Source organism: Pelophylax lessonae, assembly GCF_965119305.1.
Source record: "Pelophylax lessonae genome assembly, chromosome: 5".
Lineage (NCBI taxonomy): Eukaryota > Metazoa > Chordata > Amphibia > Anura > Ranidae > Pelophylax > Pelophylax lessonae.
Window position 1 is genome coordinate 122226310 of NC_138772.1, and position 22545 is coordinate 122248854.

General features: G+C 43.8%; 1 protein-coding gene across 3 annotated transcripts in view; it reads right to left on the reverse strand.

The window, feature by feature from the left end:
- Window positions 1-19709, reverse strand: part of LOC309555492 (ATP-binding cassette sub-family B member 5-like) — a 301162-nt gene extending 281453 nt beyond the window's left edge. For all 3 annotated transcript variants that reach the window (XR_014225273.1, XM_082257527.1, XM_082257528.1), the window contains exons 1-6: window positions 19588-19709; window positions 15142-15202; window positions 12980-13130; window positions 3335-3377; window positions 1418-1609; window positions 1155-1326 (exon numbers count right to left, since the gene is read on the reverse strand). Coding sequence is in view for 2 of the 3 variants with exons in the window: in XM_082257527.1 (XP_082113653.1) it covers window positions 1155-1326; window positions 1418-1609; window positions 3335-3377; window positions 12980-13130; window positions 15142-15162 (579 nt within the window). In the remaining variant the exon portion in view is untranslated. The remainder of the gene's footprint in view (window positions 1-1154; window positions 1327-1417; window positions 1610-3334; window positions 3378-12979; window positions 13131-15141; window positions 15203-19587) is intronic.
- Window positions 19710-22545: the final 2836 nt, after the last annotated feature.

Sequence of the window (22545 nt, forward strand, 5' to 3'; positions counted from 1 at the left end):
CGCCAAAAACGCCGCTCCCCGCACATAGTAAAACACCATCACACGCCTGCAGAATAATAAAAAATGGCGGACCGCAGCAGCGGCCGCCGCATGTTTGCACAAACACGATCAAATCATGCCCCGCAGCATACAGCCTGTCACACAGTAATAAAAGCACACAGTCTGAACACAGAAACAGTGCAGCATGGCCCCCCTCCTTGCAGCCCACAGAATGCAGCCAAAACAGATAGGGAGCCCAATAGTGTGTACAGAAGCAGGGTTACACAGTCCCAGACTGACACCCCCTAAACAGACAGGTCCCCACACAGATACACTTACCTTCCAAATGGCGTGGGGAGCCCGCCCAAGCGATCAAGCCGCTGCACAGAGGGCAGGGAGAGTCGCAGCCAGGACGCAGCAGAACTGCGGTGCGAAACCGCATGGCGTCCAGTGAGGTAGCCACCTCACCGCAGCATCCCTGTAGTGAACAAGGATGGGTCATTCACACACGCCAGGAGAAAAACCTGACTGAACGCTCGATGGCAGGCTGGGAAGCCACTGGCCCACAACCTGCGACCAGGGGGGCCAGCCCGAGACCCAGCCCGCACGATCCTCTTCATCAGAAGAACTAACTAAAGCTGGAGAAATAAACAGCTAAGTAAATATAGAGAAAAAAAGAAGATAAAGGCTGAGACAAAAAGCCCCAGCACAGAAACAGCCTGCTAACTCCTGAAAGCTAGACAATGAAACTGAGGTATGGATACAGGAAGCAGGAGGGTATTGACTGAGGGGACCACCCCCTGGGGGTGGGATATGCTAAAAGCTTTAATATTGACATATTCTGTTGCCTAGCTACTCCTACGGAGCAAAGGTCAATTACCCCATAGTGACGAATATGGAGGGGCGGCGACTGTCGGAGGACGTAAGAGAAATAATAGTTTCTACCAGGCGTTATTCTCTAACATCTATGGGACAACAAGTAAAATATCAGTGAAAAGGTTGAAATATAGACAAAAGGCATACAGTACATGTGCACTTGGGCTTAGGTATATTTGAGTATAGCCAATACTGGAAATAAATGTGCTTTAGCTCTAAAATTATTATTCACAGTTAAATGATACAAAACACTTTAAAAGGACTGCATTCACTGCAAAGGTAGACTATGGAGCATTTACCTTAGAACAAAATGCTGATGATAATGCCATGAGTGGACTGGTTGACATGTACACTAAGGCAAGTTGCCACCCTTTCGCCAAGCCAATGACTAGTCCTGCTACAAACGTTGAAAAATTTTGCAAAAAATGACCAACTTTGTCTCCAATGCCATCATTAATTTTATTGATGTCTCTGAGGAATAAGGTTCAACAAATTATGTTTAGTATGATTCAGGACTGTAGAAGTGTAATATTGTTAGATTAAACTTATACTGTTCTCCTACTCTGTAAGACGACTGTTAAGTTCTCCTGATTTGGTGACATCAAACCAGCTGATCTCTTTGGACAACACTGAGTGGAAGAAGGTTCTCCTCATTCTTCGGGTCTGTCTTGCAGCAGCAAGAACCCAAAATGAGACCTGAACATAGCCACATACCAAAACAGCAGCACCTATAGCAACATAGTACAAGGAGAACCTGGGGGTAGAAGAGAATACACCCAATCATAGAGTCATGGCAAATCAGCATTTTCAACTATCTAAACATAGATTATACAATTAATTAGAAGGCTCAGTTGACATTACTGCAAAGTGATTCAAAGTGCAATTATGCAGTGTGACTTTGCAAAATATTATGTGACTTTGCATATTCTTTGGGGCCAAGTCACATTGTAAATCGCACCAATGTAGTGCAGGAACCTTTTCCAAACTCACACCATTCTGAGTCGCATTGATTAGAAAGGGCACCATTGAAAACAATGAGATTTTCCTTGTCATGTGATTCTGTAGGACGCACCAGAAGTTGTACTAGTGTGAACCAGGCCTAAACCAAATACTTGGCTAACTTTTCTAACCTACACATATACTTTTCTAAAAGAGGAAATCATAGTGTATCAAACTATTTATGTAATATAGTAAAAAATTATTTAAAATGACTTAAGCATCTTTATCATCAGGTGGCACTGAAAACTATAACTGCCCATTTTTACCCCATGAAAACTCAGCATGTACAGAATGTAAAGGGCATTCTTTGTCACTTAAAGAGGAAGTAAACCCTCCTCTACAACTTGTACCTATAGGCAAGCCTATGATAAGGCTTACCTATAGGTACTGTAAATATCTCCTAAACATGTACCGTTTAGGAGATATTTACCTTACATGTCGCCAGTGACGTCACTGGCGCATGCGCTCTGAAGGAACGGCCGATCGTGCCGTTCCTTCAGAGCCCCGTGCCGTGACTGTCGGCTCCCGCGCGCGTGCGCGGGAGTGACGTCACCGCGGCTCCGGCCAATCAGATGGCCGGATGCCGCGATCCCGGAAGACGGGCGACTAGACATGTCGCCCGTCATAGAGGTGAGTGAGCGGCACGGCGGGGGCTCGTTCTGAGGTAAGTATTGCATAATGAGCTAATATGCGATGCATACTAGCTCATTATGTCTTTCTTTTGCAGGGTGTAAAAAAAAAAAAAAAAAACTCATACGAGTTTACAACCTCTTTAAAACAAACAGGGTCTTTACTTTTTCCCCAAAATCACCTTTAGGGGGGAAGGGGAGGAGCGGGTACCTGGTTTTAACAAGCACCCGCACCGACTCCTGGCTGAATTGGCCATAGCGAACTCAGCCAGAAGTTTCAGCCCCCCTCCTCCTTCCCCGTAGCCGGCCCATTCACAGAGCACAGCGCGCATGCGCAGTAGGGAACCAGCTGTAAGGCCGCAAGGCTTCACTGCCAGCTTTCCTTAGTGGAGATGGCGGCGGCAGCATCCAATAGTCGATTGAAAAATTGGCTTGGGTGAGGACACCGCTGGGCTCCTAGACAGGTAAGTGTCCTAATATTAAAAGTCAGTATCTACATTATTTAGAGCTGTTGACTTTTTTTTTTTCTGAAGGAGCCTTAAATCAGAAATATAAAGCAATGTACTGTACATACTGTAGAACATTCAGCATTGTACCCAGACCACACCTTGACCATAATGGGAACCAGAGATTATCAATGATAACAAGGAAAGGAACCCAGGGCTGTTTAAGACTCTTGTTATGCAACACTTGCACACAAAAAGGGTCAAAAGGGTGCTCTTAGGCAAATAGCATACATGGATTAGTATAAGTAGCTAAATGAGCAGAGGAAACAGGAAAGCACAGAGATACAACAGCATAGCACACATATTTTATTTACTGTATAGGAGAAATGACATACTGTAACTTACACTGTCATCTGTTCTTCTATTGGCTTAAACTTTGCACATTCAGCTGTAAGTAGATAATGTAACATTTAATAATAGAAAATCAGCCAGGCGAACATTTGAAGCTCACATAATTAAATCGTAATCTGCTTATATTTTGCTTTTCCAACCTCATTAACGTGGTAAAAAAAATATTAAATACAACCTTTCTATTTTCATTACGTACCCTCGTTGAGGGCACATGACATAATCGCTAGGTCTCTGTGCTTGTCTATGCAATGGAACCATCTGAAAAATTATGGACAAGGTGTACATTGTCTCAACCGTTGCTGGTTTTAATTAAGTTCTTCTTTAAGGTAGGCTTAATAGGACAAAACTATTCTTTTGAGTGCATAAAAGCATATGTAATAGAGACATTTATGCTATAGAAAAAAAATGATCCTGAGGTTCTGAGGTTTATTTGTGTATGTGTGACTGTCAGTTTTGGTGCAGTACTTAGTATGTTCTGGGTACAAGTGCTCTGTTGTATGTGTACAGTATATACAGCAGAATCAGAATTTGTTCAATCCCGCTTTAAGACCCTCCCACTGGCCATGACTATTGTTTGCCGTGGTGCACTATGCTCGCCGCAGAACTTCTTTTTCTGTTCTTTTCCAGGGTGCCAATATCTTTCCTAATCCTAGTCTTGATCACATTTTGCAATGCTGTTTTGACTTTTTATTTGCAAAACCAAGCAGATTACTAAGGCTGCATTCACACTTGAGTGTAGCGTTTTCGCGCGTTTTTTTTACCGCAATTTTTACCACGATTTTCAGGCGTTTTTGGAGGCAGGCATTGACATCTATCAAAAACGCTGGTAATCAGCCCAAAAAGAAGCTCATGTACTTTTTTCAGCTACAGGCGTTTTGCAAAACGCTCAGATGTGAACAGGAGCCATTTAAATGAATGGGGTTTTACTTGTTGGGCGTTTTAGAATGTTTTTTTTTGCGTTTTTGGAGCGGAAAAACACTCAAAAACGCCCAGATGTGAATGGAGCCTCATTGTTAGTGTTGATATTATTCTCAGTGTTTTACATTTTGTTTAAACTGTTTAAAGGCTAAGTACACCTTTAGGAACATGTTATACATTCAACCCGCACCCCAATGCTCACCCCCTGATCGACACACCTATAGTCCCTACTCCATAACTGAAAAAGCTGGAGGAAGTATCTGCAGGAGTCTGACACTGCACCAGCGATCCCCTTTTCATTGGTGCAATGTTTTGCAGGCTCCTTTTAAAAAAAATAATAAATGCAAATTTTTTTTTCCTGCAAGAATATGTGCAGGAATTAATTAATTTTTACTATTTTTTCCTTAAAGGTGAATTTAGCCTTTATATATGCATTGCCTTAGTTTATACTAGGAGTTTATGTCATGTTTAACATTGTCAGTAAACAAAATGGGATTTCTGACTTACTGTAAAATCCATTTCTCAGGTGTCCACAGCTCCTGATCATCTTGACCATTGGGCTATACTGCCCCCTACAGGAGTAGGACACTAGGCAGAAAAAGAACTTGAATACACCTATGGGCAGTCCCAGGAGGTATACTCCCCCTCTCTGCTATAGGTACTCAGTTTTGTTACAAGCAGTGTCAGAAGTATTACAAATCCAAAGAGGAGTGAGTGTCAGTCAATGAACATCAGAGAAATGGATTTTACGGTAAGTCAAAAATCCCATTTTCTCTTTCGTTCATAAACGGACACCTCCTGATCTTCTTGACCAATGGGAAGTCCCAAAGCAGTGTCAAACATGAGGGGTGGGAACAGCAAGAAAAAATTCCCAAGGCTAAACTGTAGCCAATCAGGTAACAGGAGCTCAACCAAAACAACTGGAGCCCACCTGAAAAACAGTACACCCCCAAAGAGGGAACAAGCACCCAAAACAGCAGCCTGCAAAACCTTGCGGCAAAAAGAAGCATCCGCAGATGCCAACACATCCACTTTATAAAATTTTGAGAAAGTGTGCACCGATGACCAAGTAGCCGCCTTGCACACCTGCGTTACTGACGCCTGATTATGGAAGGCCCAAGAAGCACTGAGCACCCGCGTAGAGTGCGCCTTCACAGGGAAAGAGGAACATGACCCCTAATCGAATAGGTCTGAGTCACTGTCTGATTCATCTAGAAATGGTCGCAGATGAAGTGAATGGTCCTTTTCGAGGCCCATCCGTAAGCACAAATAGTGAGTCTGACTTCCTAAAAGACTCCGTAGCTGGCAGGTACACCCCAATAGCCCAAACCACATCCAGGAAATGCAGCGCAATTTCCTTAGGATGTTTCGGTCTGGGACACAGGGAAGGCAACATAATGTCCTCATTCAGATGGAAATCAGAGACAACCTTTGGAAGGAACAACGGACAGGGGCAAAGAACCACCTTATTCTTGTGGACCATCAAATAAGGGGAACAAAAAGACAACGCCGCCAATTCCGACACCCTGTGCGCAGAGGTTATAGCCACTAAAAAGGCCACCTTCTGGAATAGCGTAGACAGGAGGATCTCCCGAATATTAAAAAAATGGAGGCTGAAAGCACCAAAGCACCAATTTGATATCTCAAGGCGGTAGTGGGGACCGCACTGGTGGAGTCAAATGTCGAAACCCCAGAATAAAAGTACGCACCAGAGAGTGCGTGGCCAAGGGTCGTTGAAAGAAGACCACCAAGGCCGACACCTGACCCTAATGGTACTCAAGGTCAACTTCTGCTCAACCCCCCCCCCCCCCCCCCCGTTGAAGGAAGGTCACGACCCAAGCCACCAAAAACGAGCGAGGGTGAACACCACGAAATGTATGCTTTCCATGTACTTATGGTAGATCTCCCTAGAAGTAGACTTCTTAGCTTTCAGTAGTGTAGGAATCACCGACCCAGACATATCTCTATGCTTCAGCACCTAGCTTACAAAAGCATAGCCATCAAAGCCAGCGACTGTAAAGCAGGATGGAAGATTGGCCCTTGGGACAGCAGATCCTCCCTAAGAGGTGCATTAGCGCGCAGCCACACCAGGTCAGTGTACCAGGACTGGCAAGGTCAATCCAGAGCCACTTGAATGACCGGAATTCCTTCTACCTTGATCTTGCGCAAGAGTCTCCGCAGAAGCTTGAGAGGAAGGAAGGCGTAAATCAGACAATACTGGCCCCAGGGGGCCATCAGCTCGTCTGTGGCATCCAGTAGCAGATCCCGTGAACATGCCACAAACCTGTGCACCTTCCTGTTGAGCTGGGACACCAATAGATTCACAGCGGGGTGCCCCACCGGAGACAAAGCTGATGAAACACCTCCGGATGAAGGTACCGCTCCCCTTGGTCCAAAGGCTGTCGACTGAGATAATCCGCCTGCCAACTTTCCACCCCTTCAATGTGTACGGCGAAGAAGGCTCGAATGAACCGTTCTGCCCACCGGACAAGGCCGGCTACCTCCAGAGCTGCCAATATACAGTACTTCTTGTTCCACCATGGCATTGTCCAATTGGATTTGCACCAGAAACCCCTGAAGCGATCCGCCCAGTGATTCAGGCACAGCCTGATCGCATGGAGTTCCAGGACATTGATCGGGAGCCTGGACTCTTCCTGTGTCCAAACTCCCTGAGCGGAGTTCCGACCCAGGACACCTCCCCACCCAGACAGACAAGCATCCGTGGTAACCACTGTGCAATACAGAGAAAGATTTGCCCTGGCGAAGAGCTGGAGAGCAAAGCCACCAGATCAGAGATCTTTTTGTTTTTTGGCTCAGCTAGATTTGATTGTCCAGAAACTTCGGACACTACCATTTGGCCAAGATCTCCCTTTGCAGGGACCTTGTATGGAACTGTGCAAAAGGGACTACCTTGAAGGTAGAAACCATGAGGCCCAGCCCCCTTATGCAAGTCCGGAGGGACGGCTACCTGCTGAACAGCAAGAGATGAATCACAGCATGCAACTTCTGGAGCTTGTCCAAAGGAAGGAACACTCTGGCTAGAGCCGAGTTCAGAGTCTGACCCAGATAGTCCAGTTTTGTGGAAGGAACCAGAGCAGACTTTTGATAATTCAGAAGCCAGCCGAACTCCCTCAGAGTCCGTATAGTGATGTTCGCGTTGTCCATCAGAGCAGTAGGAGGCTCTGCTCGCAAGAGAAGGTCGTCCAGGTAGTCCAGCACTGCGATCCCTCGCTGACGTAACAATGCCAGCACCTTTGTGAAGACCCAAGGAGCAGAGGCGAGACCAAAGGGTAACGCCACAAACTGATAATGCTCCTCTCCCAAGGCAAAGCAGAGGAATTGTTGGTGACAGACACATATTGGAATGTGTAAGTAAGCATCCTTGATATTGATAGAGGCAAGGAAATCCACCTGATGCAGGGATACAACCAGCATGTGAATAGACTCCATTCTGAACTTCTGTACAAAGCAGTTCAGAGCCTTGAGATCCAGAATTGGATGCACCTTGCCTTCTTTCTTCGGGACCGTGAACAGGTTTGAATAAAACCCATGAGAACATTCCGAAGTTAGAACCAGAACAATACCCCTTGAAGCAACAGGCCTTGCACCGCTCCAAAGAGGGCTTGCAATCAGTCCAGGGACAGACACACATTGGAAGAAAGGAACCTTTCCGGAGGGTAAGAACAAAAACGATCTTGTAGCAGGAGCGTATCACTGCGTGGACACACTTGTCTTGCACCAGGGAAGTCCACGGGTCCAGAAACCAGCAAAGGTGTCCCCCCACCCCAGGCACAGGTGAGGGCACACCTTCAAATAGAAGTCCAAAGCGGTTCTGGAGAAATGCGTTTTGGACTTTCCAGACCAAGGTCGCTTGGATCCTCCCGAAGAGGTCTTGAAAAGCTTTGAACCCTTGTCAACCGACCCTGAAGGACAAAAAAACTACCTGTGAGCCGAGAAGGATTGGCCACGTCTGCGACGAGGGTTCCTTACCCTTACTAGCCTGTGGAAGAAAGGTGCTCTTCCCCCCTGTGAGACTCTTAATGATATCATCCAGGGTAGCTCCAAACGGGCTATCCCCTTAAAAAGGAAGATGAGTTAAGGTTTTTTTTAGAGGTCTGGTCTGCAGGCCAACATTTGAGCCACAAAACATGCCTAAGGACCACTGCCGAAACAGACAGTCTAGAAAGCAGGGGAGCCGCATCCAAAGAGGCATCACAGATAAACTGCAGCCCTTGGACCAACTGGTCTGTCAGCTTAGCAAAAGCAGGGGGAAGCTGCTCACCCTCCAGGTCACAGTGTTAAAGCTTAGCCCACTCTGTGAGAGTTTGTGACACCAGGGCAATGGTGAAGACCGGGCTGAGTGCCGAGCCAGCCACAGTGAACATACCACGGGCCACAGTCTCCGCCTTTCTGTTAGCCGGATCCTTAAAAGCCGGCGATTCTTCTATCGGAATCATGGCTGCCTTATTCAACCGGAAACTGGTGGAACAGTCCACTTCTTAAGGAGTGACTCTTCGAAGGGGTACATCATCGCTTAGGGACCACAAAGGGACGTTTTTGGGCGTTCCCTCTCTTTTGCGACAAATCTGTCAAAATAGGCAGGAAACGGAAACATCTTCGCCGCTCTGGACAGCTTGTGAGTGGCAAAGGGAATCGATGCCTCCACCGCAGCTTCAGCTGTGTCTTACACTTTAAAATCTCACGCACAGACACAATCAGTGCATCCACCAGTGCCCTTTTGTGCACGGCTACAGAAGTGGAAGAATCATCCTCACTATCTGAGAACTCAGGGTGTGTGGCCGCAGACCCCTCAGGACAGGCCCCGTCCATGGATTCAAGATCTGAGGAGACAGATGAAGTAGGGGAAGGCAGGGGATACTTTTTACTACCCCGCCACCCAAAAGTCACCTCCACCCAGGGACACAAAAGACTCTAGGAGCGCCGTCAGTGCATCAATAGATGGTTGGGACCTGGAGGGCCCCGCAGGCTCTGAGAGAGGGGTCAGGTGGGGAAATGTGCTCCAAAGACTCCGTGAAGAATAAGGGTACCCCAATAAAGTGCAAAAAAGACACCGTAAAGGGACACCCCCACCGTGCTGGTAACACCACTTGGTTGCCAGCAACAGAGCACCCCACAATTCTACAGCAGAGAGAGGGAGAGGACCCCACCAGACTCACCACCCCACCGGGCAGCCACCGGCAGCACCAGGATCAAAGCACTCCACGTGCGGCGTCGAGGAAGGAAAGAGGCCCAGGAGTCAGCACCAGGGGATAAGAAGGGGCTCCCACAGCTAAAAGCGCTGCCCAGAAGGCTCCACAGTAATGGCTGCCAATGATTTCTATGCCGCACTTTATAACGAAAAATGCCTGCCACGGCTACACAAACATGGCCACCAGCCTATACAGCAAATAGGCTACAACAAAATGGTGGCCCCGCACGGCTCCATGAGGCTCAAAGGGATCCAGGAGGGATCCCTAGGGCCCAGGCAAGACACAGATTAGGAAATGGGGCCATGGCAGGAGCCCCCACAGGTACAGCCCCCCGCAAACCAATCGCCCGGTCGCCTGACGGTGCCACCCCCCTGCCCCCATCGCTAGTACAACACCCTGTTCCAGCCCCAGGAGGTAACCAGACCACCCCAGGATAGGTGGAGGGGGGATGGGGGGGGCAGATGGGGGGGAGATGACCCACAGGACCATCAGACTCGGGGAGGGGGCCTAACGGGAAGGAGGGGAATCCGGGGGGTCCGACCGTCCCACGGAGGGGCCAGCATCCACCCCAAAACCCTCCAGGGGGAGAGGGGGGACAGCTACTCACCATACCAGGAACCAGACAGGCACCGCTCCAGACAGAACCTTCTCGCCATCGAAATAGGGGACTATCGGCCAGGAGGAACGCTACAATACAAGCCAGGACACGTTAGTATGCGACCTCGCGAGGCGTTTAACTCTAGCTCCCATCTGGTGGGGCTGTGCCGCGGCCGACCAGAGCTCAGGTCTGCGGGCGCTCGCTGGCCAGACTGGGGTGACCACTGGATCCATATTATCCAGCCCGTCGCCCAGTTGGGCAGTTGATTGTAGATCTCACAGGAAAAAGGCAGGAAAAAGAATATATCTAAAAAGAAAAAACTTGCCAGGACCAGAGATCCCAGCAAGAAACTAGGTCCTTACTCCTGAGTAGGCAGAAAAAAACCTATAGCAGAGTAGGCAGAGTACCCATAGCAGAGAGGGAGAGTATACCACCTGGGACTGCCCATAGGCGTAGTCAAGTTCTTTTTCTGCCTAGTGTCTTACTCCTGTAGGAGGAAGTATAACCCAATGGTCGAGGAGATCAGGAGCTGTGTCTGTCAATAAATGAAAGAAAATTGTGCTCCGTCAGTAAATTTTCCATGCTTTGTCAGTTAAAAAAAAGTAATGGGAGTTGGCAACCCTGAATGGAACTGATCATATCTGGTAGGGTGTTGTTGTAAATAGCTTCCTGAAATCATCACAGGCCCCTGCATTAGTACTCCTCTCCAGAGCTCTCCTCCATGATGCAAGCAGTGGGCTCTCTCCTAGGAGGAGTCATGCAAATATCAAAAGGCCTTGATGGGTGGATTTCCAGGAATGGCTAGCATTGAGTGGGCATTCCAAGGCAGGTTGCATCTGCATGCAGGCTGCCTTAGTAAAACCCATTGCGATGCTGAGCCTCCATTTCTAAAAATATAAAAGCTAATCTGAGGAACTCAGCTGCTTTGTAGTTTTGTGTTATATGATCAGCCCACATTACCACCTAACAGGTAAAATTTGGAAATATAGCTCCTGGTAAAAATGAGGAGACTGGATATGTTAGGCATCCTTCTTACCAACAGGGGGTACAAACACTAATTCCTATATTTGCTCATGTGTGTAACTTGTAGGAGAAGGGTTACCTTGTTGCACATGTTACATGCTTTCCATGCAACCTATTTTTCCTATGCTTCCTACTTTAATTGCCAAGTTGCTCCTAACACAAATCATAGAGGTCAAAACAAACCCACAAGGGTAATATGTGATTTTGATATGATGTTTTTGAATGTATATTATACTATTGTGGATGTTTATATCCCTCTGCCATTTGATTTAAACAGGTTGAATGAATGTCTGCAGATCGCACTTCAGGTACTGAAGCTAAGGAATCCATTATCCTAGCGGGTAACTTTGACGCAGTGATGAACTCCTCACTTGATAGATGCCATGGCAGCAAATTAGCTCACTCAGGGCTAAGGGAAAGGATGGAGGGATATACTCTGAATGGTAATGGAAATTCCCAGACTGCAGAGAGTACTCTAATGAATCCAATTCTAACCATAATATGTCTAGACTAGATAGATATAGGTATGTTCCCCTTACATTCAAGCATATACCCTTTTTCACATACTTTGCCACCTATGTGCACAAAAGAGAAGCATAGCTTTGAGGTGTTGTGGATTTAGCACCTTCATATAATGTCAAGACTGGAAACACTCCGGAAACAGCCCTATACAAGTCTATGAGGGGTCAATGTAAAGGCAGAGTTAGAAAGGATTTTGGCCAGAGAGGATAAAGTAAAGGGTCACAGCTTTCCTAGCAGCTAGGTGGGGTTTTAGTGTAGTTTGGTTTAGGAGTGCTAAGGAGAATTGGTCATGTAGTTTATAGTAAAGGTAAAGCTTACATAATTTAGAATAAAATTACTGATCCCAGCTTTGGTTTTATGCGAATTTACTGTACATTAGGTTACACTTAAAGGGTAAGTTTACTTTTACAGAAGACAGTCTGTACACTGCACTAGCAGCTCCAAAGCCTTTAGGAATTATAATGCTCACGATGGCAAGGGGCCATCAGTGCGGCCACGTAACCACACTGACTAATGACAATCTCTTTCAAACCACCTTCTTCTATAACGGGATGCTGGAAGAAAGAAGAGATTCTTATTGGTCAGTGCAGTTTAATGGCCATGCTGATCAATGAGCACTTTCCATTGTAAGCATTATGATGATAATGAAGATCCTCACCTAAGCCGTCACTGAAGTAGAAAATTAAACTTTGTACAGCATAATGAAGCAGGAATTATTAAGCTAGAGACTTACTAATACTATACAGGAGGGGGGAGCATACCAAGTCAACAAAAATAAACAGACTGCACATTTATATCAATTAATTAATGAGATGTTAGATAGCACATAAATCATATGGGCACTAAAACTGATAAATAAATCAGGTCCCTGATGAACTAGACCTGTACCTTACAAACAATGCAATGGATGCATTGAAAGTCAGGCTTCTAACAGCATGCCTCTTTCCACGCTGTACAATAGTAAATACACACAATCTTTTGGCAGGCCATTATGGATAATAGGGAGCTTGGGAACTTCTGATTGGTCGAACTGCATGTCACTCATTAGAACAGTATCTCTCGCTTTCTGGAGGCTCTCTCTATAGCCCCAGTCTGCAGCAAGTGCACACCAGTGTCTAATGTACATACCTATTTATAGTGCTCTGGTTTTTTTAGAAGCATAATGTTCAGATTAATAAAAAAAACCTGATTAGGATCAGAAAACAGGACAGGATTACAAAAATGAGTCTTTCTAGATAGGTGTCAACCCTAATATATGCATTGTCACTGTCCTCTGCAGTTAAGTCGAAAAACCTAACATCTTCCCATTGGAGAACCAATATGTCAGATATAATACTAAATACATAAACTGATATTACATAAACTTACATGAATTTTGTAGGGATGAGTTATAGCATAGAATACTGTCAGTCATTTCACCAAACACAATGTGCATTACCGGTAGACAGAGTCCATTCCCAAGTGCTCCAAGAGATCCTATAATCATGAAGAAAATATCCAGGCCATCTGCATAGCGGAACTAAATAAAGACAGAAAAAAAATATAAACAACAATATACTATAGGTCTGCCAAGCTAAGAAATATAATTCTGCACTTCAATTAGTTAACATTTCTTCTATACTTTTAAAGTGACCGTCCAAACAAAACTTTTTTTGGATGGCATAAGGAAGGGTTAGAATCTATCAGGTTTTTATTGCTGAAACTTCCCCTAAGCCATTTCTTTAGTTTCTTTCCCTGTCACAGTGGTCTCTGAGACAGGTTGTAAGGTAATGTTTTCCAATTGGGATCAAGACAGCAATACAAACTGACTGAGGTTCTTATCCACTCCAAATGTTTCTCTTTTATACTTCAAATTAATTTATCCTTGCTTGCTTTCTGTGATTTCTCTACCAAAATATATTTTTTTAATTATTTTATGTTTGTGTTTGATAGATTAATCACCAAATTATGACAATAATAAATATGACACAATAAGAATACATGTTAACAGAACAGTACTGGAACAGAAAACAAAATGTATTTGTCTGTCAAACAACATTTAAATATGTAATTTTTAATTTTAACTGATAAAGTGTCTCCAAATAAACAGTTATTTGAGCTGACTATAGGAATAAATAAAGAAAAGCTCCGCTAGACAAAAATTAGAACATGGTCAGAATGGCAACTGCAAATGGGGATAGGATGGAGTAGGATTTGTATTAGCAGTTGCTCTATTATTAACCACTTAAGCCCCGGAGGATTTTCCTGCTAAAAGACCAGGGGGTATTTTGCGATTCGGCACTGCGCGACTTTAACAGACAATTGCGCGGTCGTGCGACGCTGTACCTAAACGAATTTGACGTCCTTTTTTTCCCACAAACAGAGCTTTCTTTTGGTGGTATTTGATCACCTGTGCGATTTTTTGATCACGCGCTATAAACAAAAAAAGAGCGACAATTTTGCAAAAATAGCAATATTTTTCACATTTTTTTATATGAAATTCCCCCAAAAAAAATGTAAAAATCAAAATTTTTTAACATTTTTGGCCAATTTGTTTTATCCTACCTATGTTTGGTAAAAAAAATCGCAAAAAGCGTATTTTGATTGGTTTGCGCAAAAGTTATCGCGTTTACTAACAAAGGGAAAGATTTTTGTCATTTTTGTTGTTTTTTTTTTTAACGCGTAATGGCGGCGATCTGTGATTTTTTTTGCGGTACTGCGACATTGCGGCGGACAGATCGGACCCTTGACTGACATTTTTGACACTTTTGGGGTTACCAGTGACATTTCTACAGTAATCAGTGCTATACATATGCACTGTTACTGTAAAAATACACTGGCAGTGAAGGGGTTAACTTTATTTGGGAGGGAGGGGCTGTGTGTGTCCCTAGGGGCGTGATTCTTACTGTGATTGGCTGTGGCTCTAGCTGTAAGGACACTGATCAACGGATCTACATACTAGATCCGAGTAATCAGTGTCTTTACAGCGAGGAGAATGACAGGTGGCTTGTTTACACAAGCTGCCTGACATTCTCCCTCTCCCCCGCCGATCGCCGAGTGGCCGGCGGACATCGGGTCCGCTGGTCACACGCGCGGGGGGGTGCGTGACCGCGCGGGAGCGGGAGCGTGCCTCCGCGGGCGCGCGCTCGCTCCCCAGACCCTCCCAGGCTAGTGACGTTAATTAACGTCACTCTGCCTGGTAGGGGCTGACCGCCGCAGTAAATCTACTTGCGGCGGTCGGCAAGCAGTTAAGAAAAGATGTATGTCCTAGCACCTAGCACTATAGCTGTGTTGAATGGAATACTTCTTCCATCTGCAGAAGTTCCATAAGCAACTGAAATATGTTCTATGTAAAAAAATGTATTTTTACAATATTTTTCTGGATGACTAGAGCCTTCTGATATTTGTCATGAGCCTTATCATTGTACTGATAGTGTATAATTATCATATAGTATTGCACCTCTTTTTACAAGACCCTCTTGGGTTGTTCCATTTTCCATAGTTTTGGAAAATATAATAGACTAAAATATATATAAAAAAATATTACTTACAATGCTAATTGGACCAATCATTTTTGTTTTCTCCTTTTTCCCCTCTTTTTCATTTTCCTCTCTTTAAGGAAAAATTAAAAAACTCAATATTATTTAGAAACTTTATAGCAAGAAATTCAGAAAAGCAAAAAGAATAATATACTATAAAACAGAAACAAATTATAGCTATGTTCTCTTTATTCTGTAGAAGAGTTTCCTCCAATCTCATTTAAAATAAAGTAAATATAAAAATAGGTAAAAACAGTTATAAGGGTTAGAAAGACTTTAAAAAATGGTGGACTTTAGCTATGACTAAGCACTAGAGACGGTGTAAAATGCGTTAGCTGTACTGTATATTCTGTCATCTATTTGCTGTATGGACTTTTTTTTTTTTAGATCAATAAAGGTGATTTTGTTGGGAGTGCGGCTATCTGGACTTTTATTCACTACAAACTTCCTGTTGCATGCAGGGCCGGCATCCTTGTTACATGCAGTGACGGTGAAGCATAGGAGTTTTAGCCCTAAGCGGTACACTACTTGATTACAGTGGAATTCCTCCTTTTAGTGTAGAAGCGGGGTTCCGTGGAAGGAGTAGGTGAGCCAGGGAACCCTGCCCCTGCCTACTTGGTCTTTTCCAGCAGGAAAAGCAGTGTGGCATATGACAAATTCACAAAGGTGGATTCAGCCTTTAAATATTGATTGCCTTAGTTTATAATAGGAGTTTCTGTCATATTTCACATTGTCAGTAAAAGCCGGGCTTCATTAGTACATTTTCCATGTTTTGAATGGAACTGATCATGGCTGCTAGGGTGTTGTTGTAAATAGCTTATTGAAAACCTCACAGGCCCCTGCATTATTACTCCTCTCAAGAGCTCTCAGCCCTGATGCAAGCAGTCGGCTGTCTCTTGGGAGGAATCTTGCAAATATGAAAATGCCTTGATGGGTGGATTCCAAGGCATGCCTAGGATTGAGTGGGCCTTCCTAGGCAGGCTGCAGTTGCATGCAGGCTGGGCTAGGTAAAACTTGTTGCAATGATGAGCCTCCATTTACAAAAAAACATAAGTGCAATGGTGGTGGTCCTGCTAATAATTCAGAAGCTTTTGTAGTATACCCCCTAGTGGTTCTGACATCTATAGCCTGGCTCTCTGCCCTTTATCTAAGTGGTTACCATCCTAAAAGGCCTATTTAACTTCTTCCGGGTGGTTCTCTGCTCCTGATTATCAAGAGAGGAGTTCTGTGCTTCTATGTCTAAAGGGGAATATTTTTAACCAAGCAGGCTGAACCAGAACGCAGGGTCACAAGGGAGTACCCACAACCTCCTCTTTACAGTTCTTCTCTGATTTTCATCTAGCTGCTCCTGCACATTCAGCCGAGAATAAAGATTGGAAATTGCCTGTTTTTGATTGCCTGCTCCCCAAGGAGTCTCAGTCTACTGCCATTTATCCTAAACTTAAATGCAAACTCCACCAAATTACAGGTGTAACAGTGCAAAAGGTGGAGATAGCCTTTAAGTTTAGGATAGCCAACATCTCAAATGACAGTTTCATGAGGTAGGCTAGGAGGGTCTGAGCCATTTATGAAAGAATGACAGTGCTGGATATGTAAAGCATGTAGTGACAGTGTGTGGGTGGTGTGTGCTTGAGGGATCAGACATGCTGAGGAGAGTGGTATGAAAGGTTGTATGGGGGGATGTGGTGTGTTATGAGAGTAGAAAGTTATCCTTATCTAGACCTACCAAACATAGATGGTTCCTTTTTTCCTTGTTTTTTCCAGCCCTGTTGAAAGGGGCACTCTTGAAACCCATTGACTTATTGGGTTGTCTCTCTAACTTTTATTGGAATAAGTTTGTGTCTGGACCTCTTAGCAGTGGTGTGGCACTTAAATTTCCATTATTTTTACAGTAATCCAGCGAAAATCAAGGCAACAAAATCTTTTCTTCCCGATACCATTACAAGTGAGACGGCTGCTTCTCACAAAATCTTTTCTTCCCGATACCATTACAAGTGAGACAGCTGCTTCTCACAAAATCTTTTCTTCCCGATACCATTACAAGTGAGACGGCTGCTTCTCACAAAATCTTTTCTTCCCAATACCATTACAAGTGAGACGACACATTATTTTTTCAAGCCCCGAAGAAGGGGGAGTCCAGCTCACCCAAAATGCTTTGGCTGTATCTGACATTTCTGTTTAAATAAACAATTTAAATGAACCTCCAAGTGGGATGACTGTTTCCCACATATCTAGGATCCTAACTTCTGATGAGATATCTTCACACTGCAAAGAGAGGCAAAAGATGAGGGCTCCAACCAGGTTCACATGCACTCAGTTAAGACGCACTCCACTAGGTTGGTTAGTGCATCTTGGGCTTTACCGGATTAGGGGTCTGTTTCACAGCCTAACCACTGTTGAATCTCCAGGCCTCAGCTGATGCCAGCATCAGTCATAAGGGTTTTCAGGTGGCTCAGTGTTTGCTGTGTTACCCATCCCTCAGATGGACTGCTTTTGAATGTCTCTGTGTACTTGTATATTCCCCCTGACTTACCATAAAATCCTTTTCTTGGAGTGCATTACAGGACACATTTTCCCCATCCGTCTCTTATAATCCACTCCTAATATTGCTAAGGAATTCTGGAAGTAGGAGAGGTTATACTGGGCAGTCCTTACAGCTCTTGTTTGCCAATGTCCAATGTCCTGAAGGCAGGTGCATAACTCTATGTGCCTGACTACCTTGTTGCAGTTGCAGGGTCTCTTTAGGTGGATGATATAGAAAGGCAACATTCATTTCCATTTGGCTTCTGATTAGTACTTGGTACCCAGAACATTAAAATCTGGAAAAGCTGATTCTTTAGGAGAGAATTTGCCTAACACTAAACTCTAATGGTGTGAATACACGATTAGAATATCGCCCGATCATTCGACCACCGACTTTTGAAAAAGTATTTGTCGGTCGAAAATGTTGCCAACATACACCGTCAGAATATCGCTCAACGGTTGCCCGCTGACCATCAAAACAGTGTTTGTTATACAGATTTAAACTGAACGACCTCAACACCGACGTATAGAATATCGTTCTTTCGCAAACGAGACGACAGAAATTTTCGTGTTTTTCATACGGTATTTTTCGTTCTCAATATCGATATCGCTCATTGATGGCTGGACATTAACGAGTAGAATATCGGCCGATCGCTCGCTGAACAGAAATTTTCGGCCGATTTTCTTATCGTGTATTCCAGCCATTAGACACTGTGGGGTTAATTTACTAAAGCTGGAGAATGCAAAATATGGTGCAGCTCTGCATAGAAACCAAATCAGCTTCCAGGTTTTATTGTCAAAGCTTCAATGAACAAGCTGAAGTTAAAAGCGGATTGGCTATCACGCACAGCTGCACCAGATTTTGCACACAGTTTAAGGCTGGCCATACACTATATAATTTTCTTATTCAATTTCCTTTAGATTTACCTTAAACTATGTAGTGCAAGGGCCTGCCTGACTGCATACAAATTGAAAGTGTTTAGGTTTGACCCTATATTACATGGTTTTGGTAAATCTAAAGGAAAGTTGAACAAGAAAATTGTATAGTGTATGGCCAGCCTAAGTAAATCAACCCCTGTAACTTTACATGCTTGCATGTATTTGAAAGTGGAACTAAGCTCAAGAGTTACATTTTCCCCTTCTGCCTCCTTTGCCAACCACTTAAACATAAACATAAGAGCACTGAAACCTTAACCTATCAGGTGAATCAAGATCCCTCTAGGTTCTACTGGGCCACTGATTCCGCAATATTTCCAGCTAGGGTAGGGTTCAGTGTGAGGCATTTACCAGCTGCTCAGGTAGGGGAATCCAGGGGGCGAAGGATGAACATTTAATCTATGGGGTTAGGTCTTCTTTGAACAGTATTTTGAAGCATTATTCATGAAGTTGTATTGTTATGAACCCACAAAGATTCCAAGAGCTTAAGATTTTGTGCACTGATAGTCATCCTGGCTGCAAAGATTATAAATTAGCCAACCTTCCTTGTTGTATATGCCATTACTCTGGGTAGCTGCCAGTTTCTAGTCCAAAGAATTTGCCTGAGGTTAAGTGGATATTTGTATTAGCTATCCATAGTAGCATGTGTAGTCATATTTCTGACACACCCTGTGCTGCCCTTTATACACTGCCTAACATTTATTACATTAGATGTGAGGGGCATCTATGGATTTCATAGACCAACCCAGGTTTGAAGTGCTTTTCTCCTTAAGGCAGTCCAGAGGTGAGGAACCACAGTAAGAACAATAAGTCCTTCAGTAGGATGGACACTTTCCAGTTTGAGCTTCTATTATTAACCATCCCCAGTAGGAATACATTGTTGTACTAGAATTTTCTTGAATAAAACCGTCATGCTACAATTTTGCTTTTAATCTGATTGTGATCGTGTTTTCTAAAAAGTGTCATATGAGAAAATGAACTTAGAATCAGAATACATACATCCTTTGTCTTTCTTTTTCATCCAGTAAAGTTTCTGTAGTAGGGTGAGCATTGTTAAGCTCTCTATCTGATTCGTTAATATCCGCTTTCCTTTTGCTTGAGTTGGAAAACCATGAAAACCACTGTGAAAATAAATGCGGATATAACAGTAAAACATTTGAACAACAGACATGACTTAGGGTTTCATCAAATATTCCCACAGCCCCCTCTTTAAACCCCCACAATAATGCCTACCTTGTGACATTGTTTTAAAGATGACCACAGTAGCCCTTTAATAAAAAACACTTAAAGAAAAAAAGCAAAGGAATCATATAAAACACAGGTGTCAAACATAAGGCTAAATGCGGCCCCCCAGGCCAATTCATGTGGCCCTCGCACCTCTCCTGCAGCTGCGGCACCCCTCTTGTCTCTGCCTCCACCATGTATCTGTAGTCGGCAGCAGAGAGGACAGAACTCCTTTGCTAGATCTTGCATCCCCTCTTCTCAGCAGTCTGCAGCAGAGAGGAGGGCAGAACTCCTCCTACAGGTTCTGCACCTCTCTGTGCAGCCGCAACACCACCTTGCCTCTCCCTCCCCTGGTCTCAGCATTCAGCAGACTCTGGACGCTGACTCCAGCCCTCCTCTGGTTCTCCTCCAGACCCTGCACTTCTTCCCAGATCAACCTGCATTTTCTTCTTGGCAGCAGCACAAGGTAAGGGGGTGCATTGTGATGTAAGCAAGGGTGCAAGACTCTTGACTTGTGATGGTAGGAGGGGGCTCTTGACATCTCATGTAAGGGTGTAAGGGGGCGTGGGGTGCTCTGAACATCTAATCCTACAGATATAACCGGCCCCTTGAGGGCAACCATAATGCTGATGCGGCCTGCAATGAAATTGAGTTTTACACACCTGATATAAAATATTTAAAAAATAAACATAAACAGCAACCATGACTTGATGTTCACTGTCATGATTAAAACAGAAAGGGATTTAAAAAAGCACATCAAGATGAACCACCAATATTTTTTGCCCTGCCCCCAGCCATACCACCACCTTAACTGCTCCTTTCTTGGGTGCTATATTTTAACCCAGTTTCATGGGACTTAGCTCAAAGAAGCACAACTAATGTACAGCACACAAAGGTCAATTACTGTAACACCAGCGGGTCCCCCAGCTTCCATTGTACACCCCCAATTTCAAAAAAGTTGGGACGCTGTGTGAAATCTACATAAAAACAGTTGCAATGACTTGAAAATCTCAAAAAAAAAAACACATATATTATTCACAATAGAAAATTAAAAACATATCAAATGTTTAAACTGAGAAAATGTACCATTTTAAGAAAAAATTAGACAATTTTAAAAATAATGGCAGCAACACATCTGGAAAACGTTGAGACAGGGCCATGTTTACCATGGTGTTGCACCCCCTCTTCTTTTACCAACACTCTGTAACCATTGGGGAACTAAGGAGACCAGTTGCTGGAGTTTTGGGAGAGTAATGTTGTCCCATTTTTGTTTGATATAGGATTATAACTGCTCATTAGTCATGGGTCTTCTTTGTTGTATTTTTTGTTTCAGAATGTGCCAAATATTTTCCATTGGTGAAAGGTCTGGACTGCAGGTAAACCAATTAATCACCCAGACTCTTCTACTATGAAGCCATGCTGTTGTCATCGATGCAGTTTGTGGTTTAGCATGGTCTTGCTGAAATATACCTTTTTCAGGCCTTCCCTCTGGATGGGAGCATATCCTGCTCTAAAACCTGGATATACAGTATCTTTCAGCATTGATGGTGCCTTTCCATTTGTGTAAGCTGCCCATTCCATGCACACTAATGCACCCCCATACCAACAGAGATGCAGGCTTTAGAACTGAGCACTGATAACAAGCTAGAAGGTCCCTCTTCTCTTTAGTCCAAAGGAGACCCATGGTTGCCAAAAAGAGTCACATTTCAATTCATCTGACTACAGAACAGGTTTCCACTTTTCAAAAGACCATTTTAAAAGAGCTTTGACCCAGAGAAGATGGCAGTGTTTCTGGATCATGTTCAGATATGGCTTCTTCTTTGCATGATAGAGCTTTAGCTTGCATTTTTGGATGGCAAGCCGAACTGTGTTCACAGAAAATGATTTTTGGAAATATTCCTGAGCCAATGCAGTGATGTCCATCACAGAATCATGCCTGTTTTAAATGCAGTGCAATATTAGGGCTCAAAGATCACGAACACCCAATACTGCATTTCGTCCTTGTCCCTTGCGCACTGAGATTTATCCAGATTCTCTGACTCTTTTGATATTATGTATTTAGATGATGCTATATTTAAAGTCTTTGAAATTTTATGCTGAGGAACATCATTCTGAAATTGTTTGGCAATTTTTAGATGAAGCTTTTCGCAGATTGGTGAACCTCTGCCCATCTTTACTTCTGAGACATTCTGACTCTCTAAGATGCCCTTTTTATTCCCAATCATGTTACTGACCAGTTGCCAACTAGCCTAATTTGCTGCAAAATGTTCTTCCATTTCTTCCTGGTTAGCACCACATTTTTTGCCTGTTTTTTGTTGCCCTGTCCCAACTTTATTGAGATGTGTTGTGCCATCAATTTCAAAATTACCTTATTTTTTTTCTTCAAATTGTACATTTTTTTTTTGGTTTTAACATTTATTATGTTTTCTATTTTCTATTGTAAATAAAATATAGCTTTACGAGATTTGCAAATCACTGTATTCTGTTTTTTTGTTGATTTTACACAGTGTCCCACCTTTTTTGGAATTGAGGTTGTAATTACTACCAGTCACTTTTCTTCCAGGACTTGGTTTAACCTTAAAATAGGCAGGGGGTTCTTCACTGTAAGAGCAGTAAGGATGTGGAATTCTCTTCCACAAACAGTTGTATCAGCAGGGAGCATTGATAGTTTCAAAAAACTATTAGATGGGCACCTTAAAGACCACAACATACAGGGGTATACAATGTGCGGTT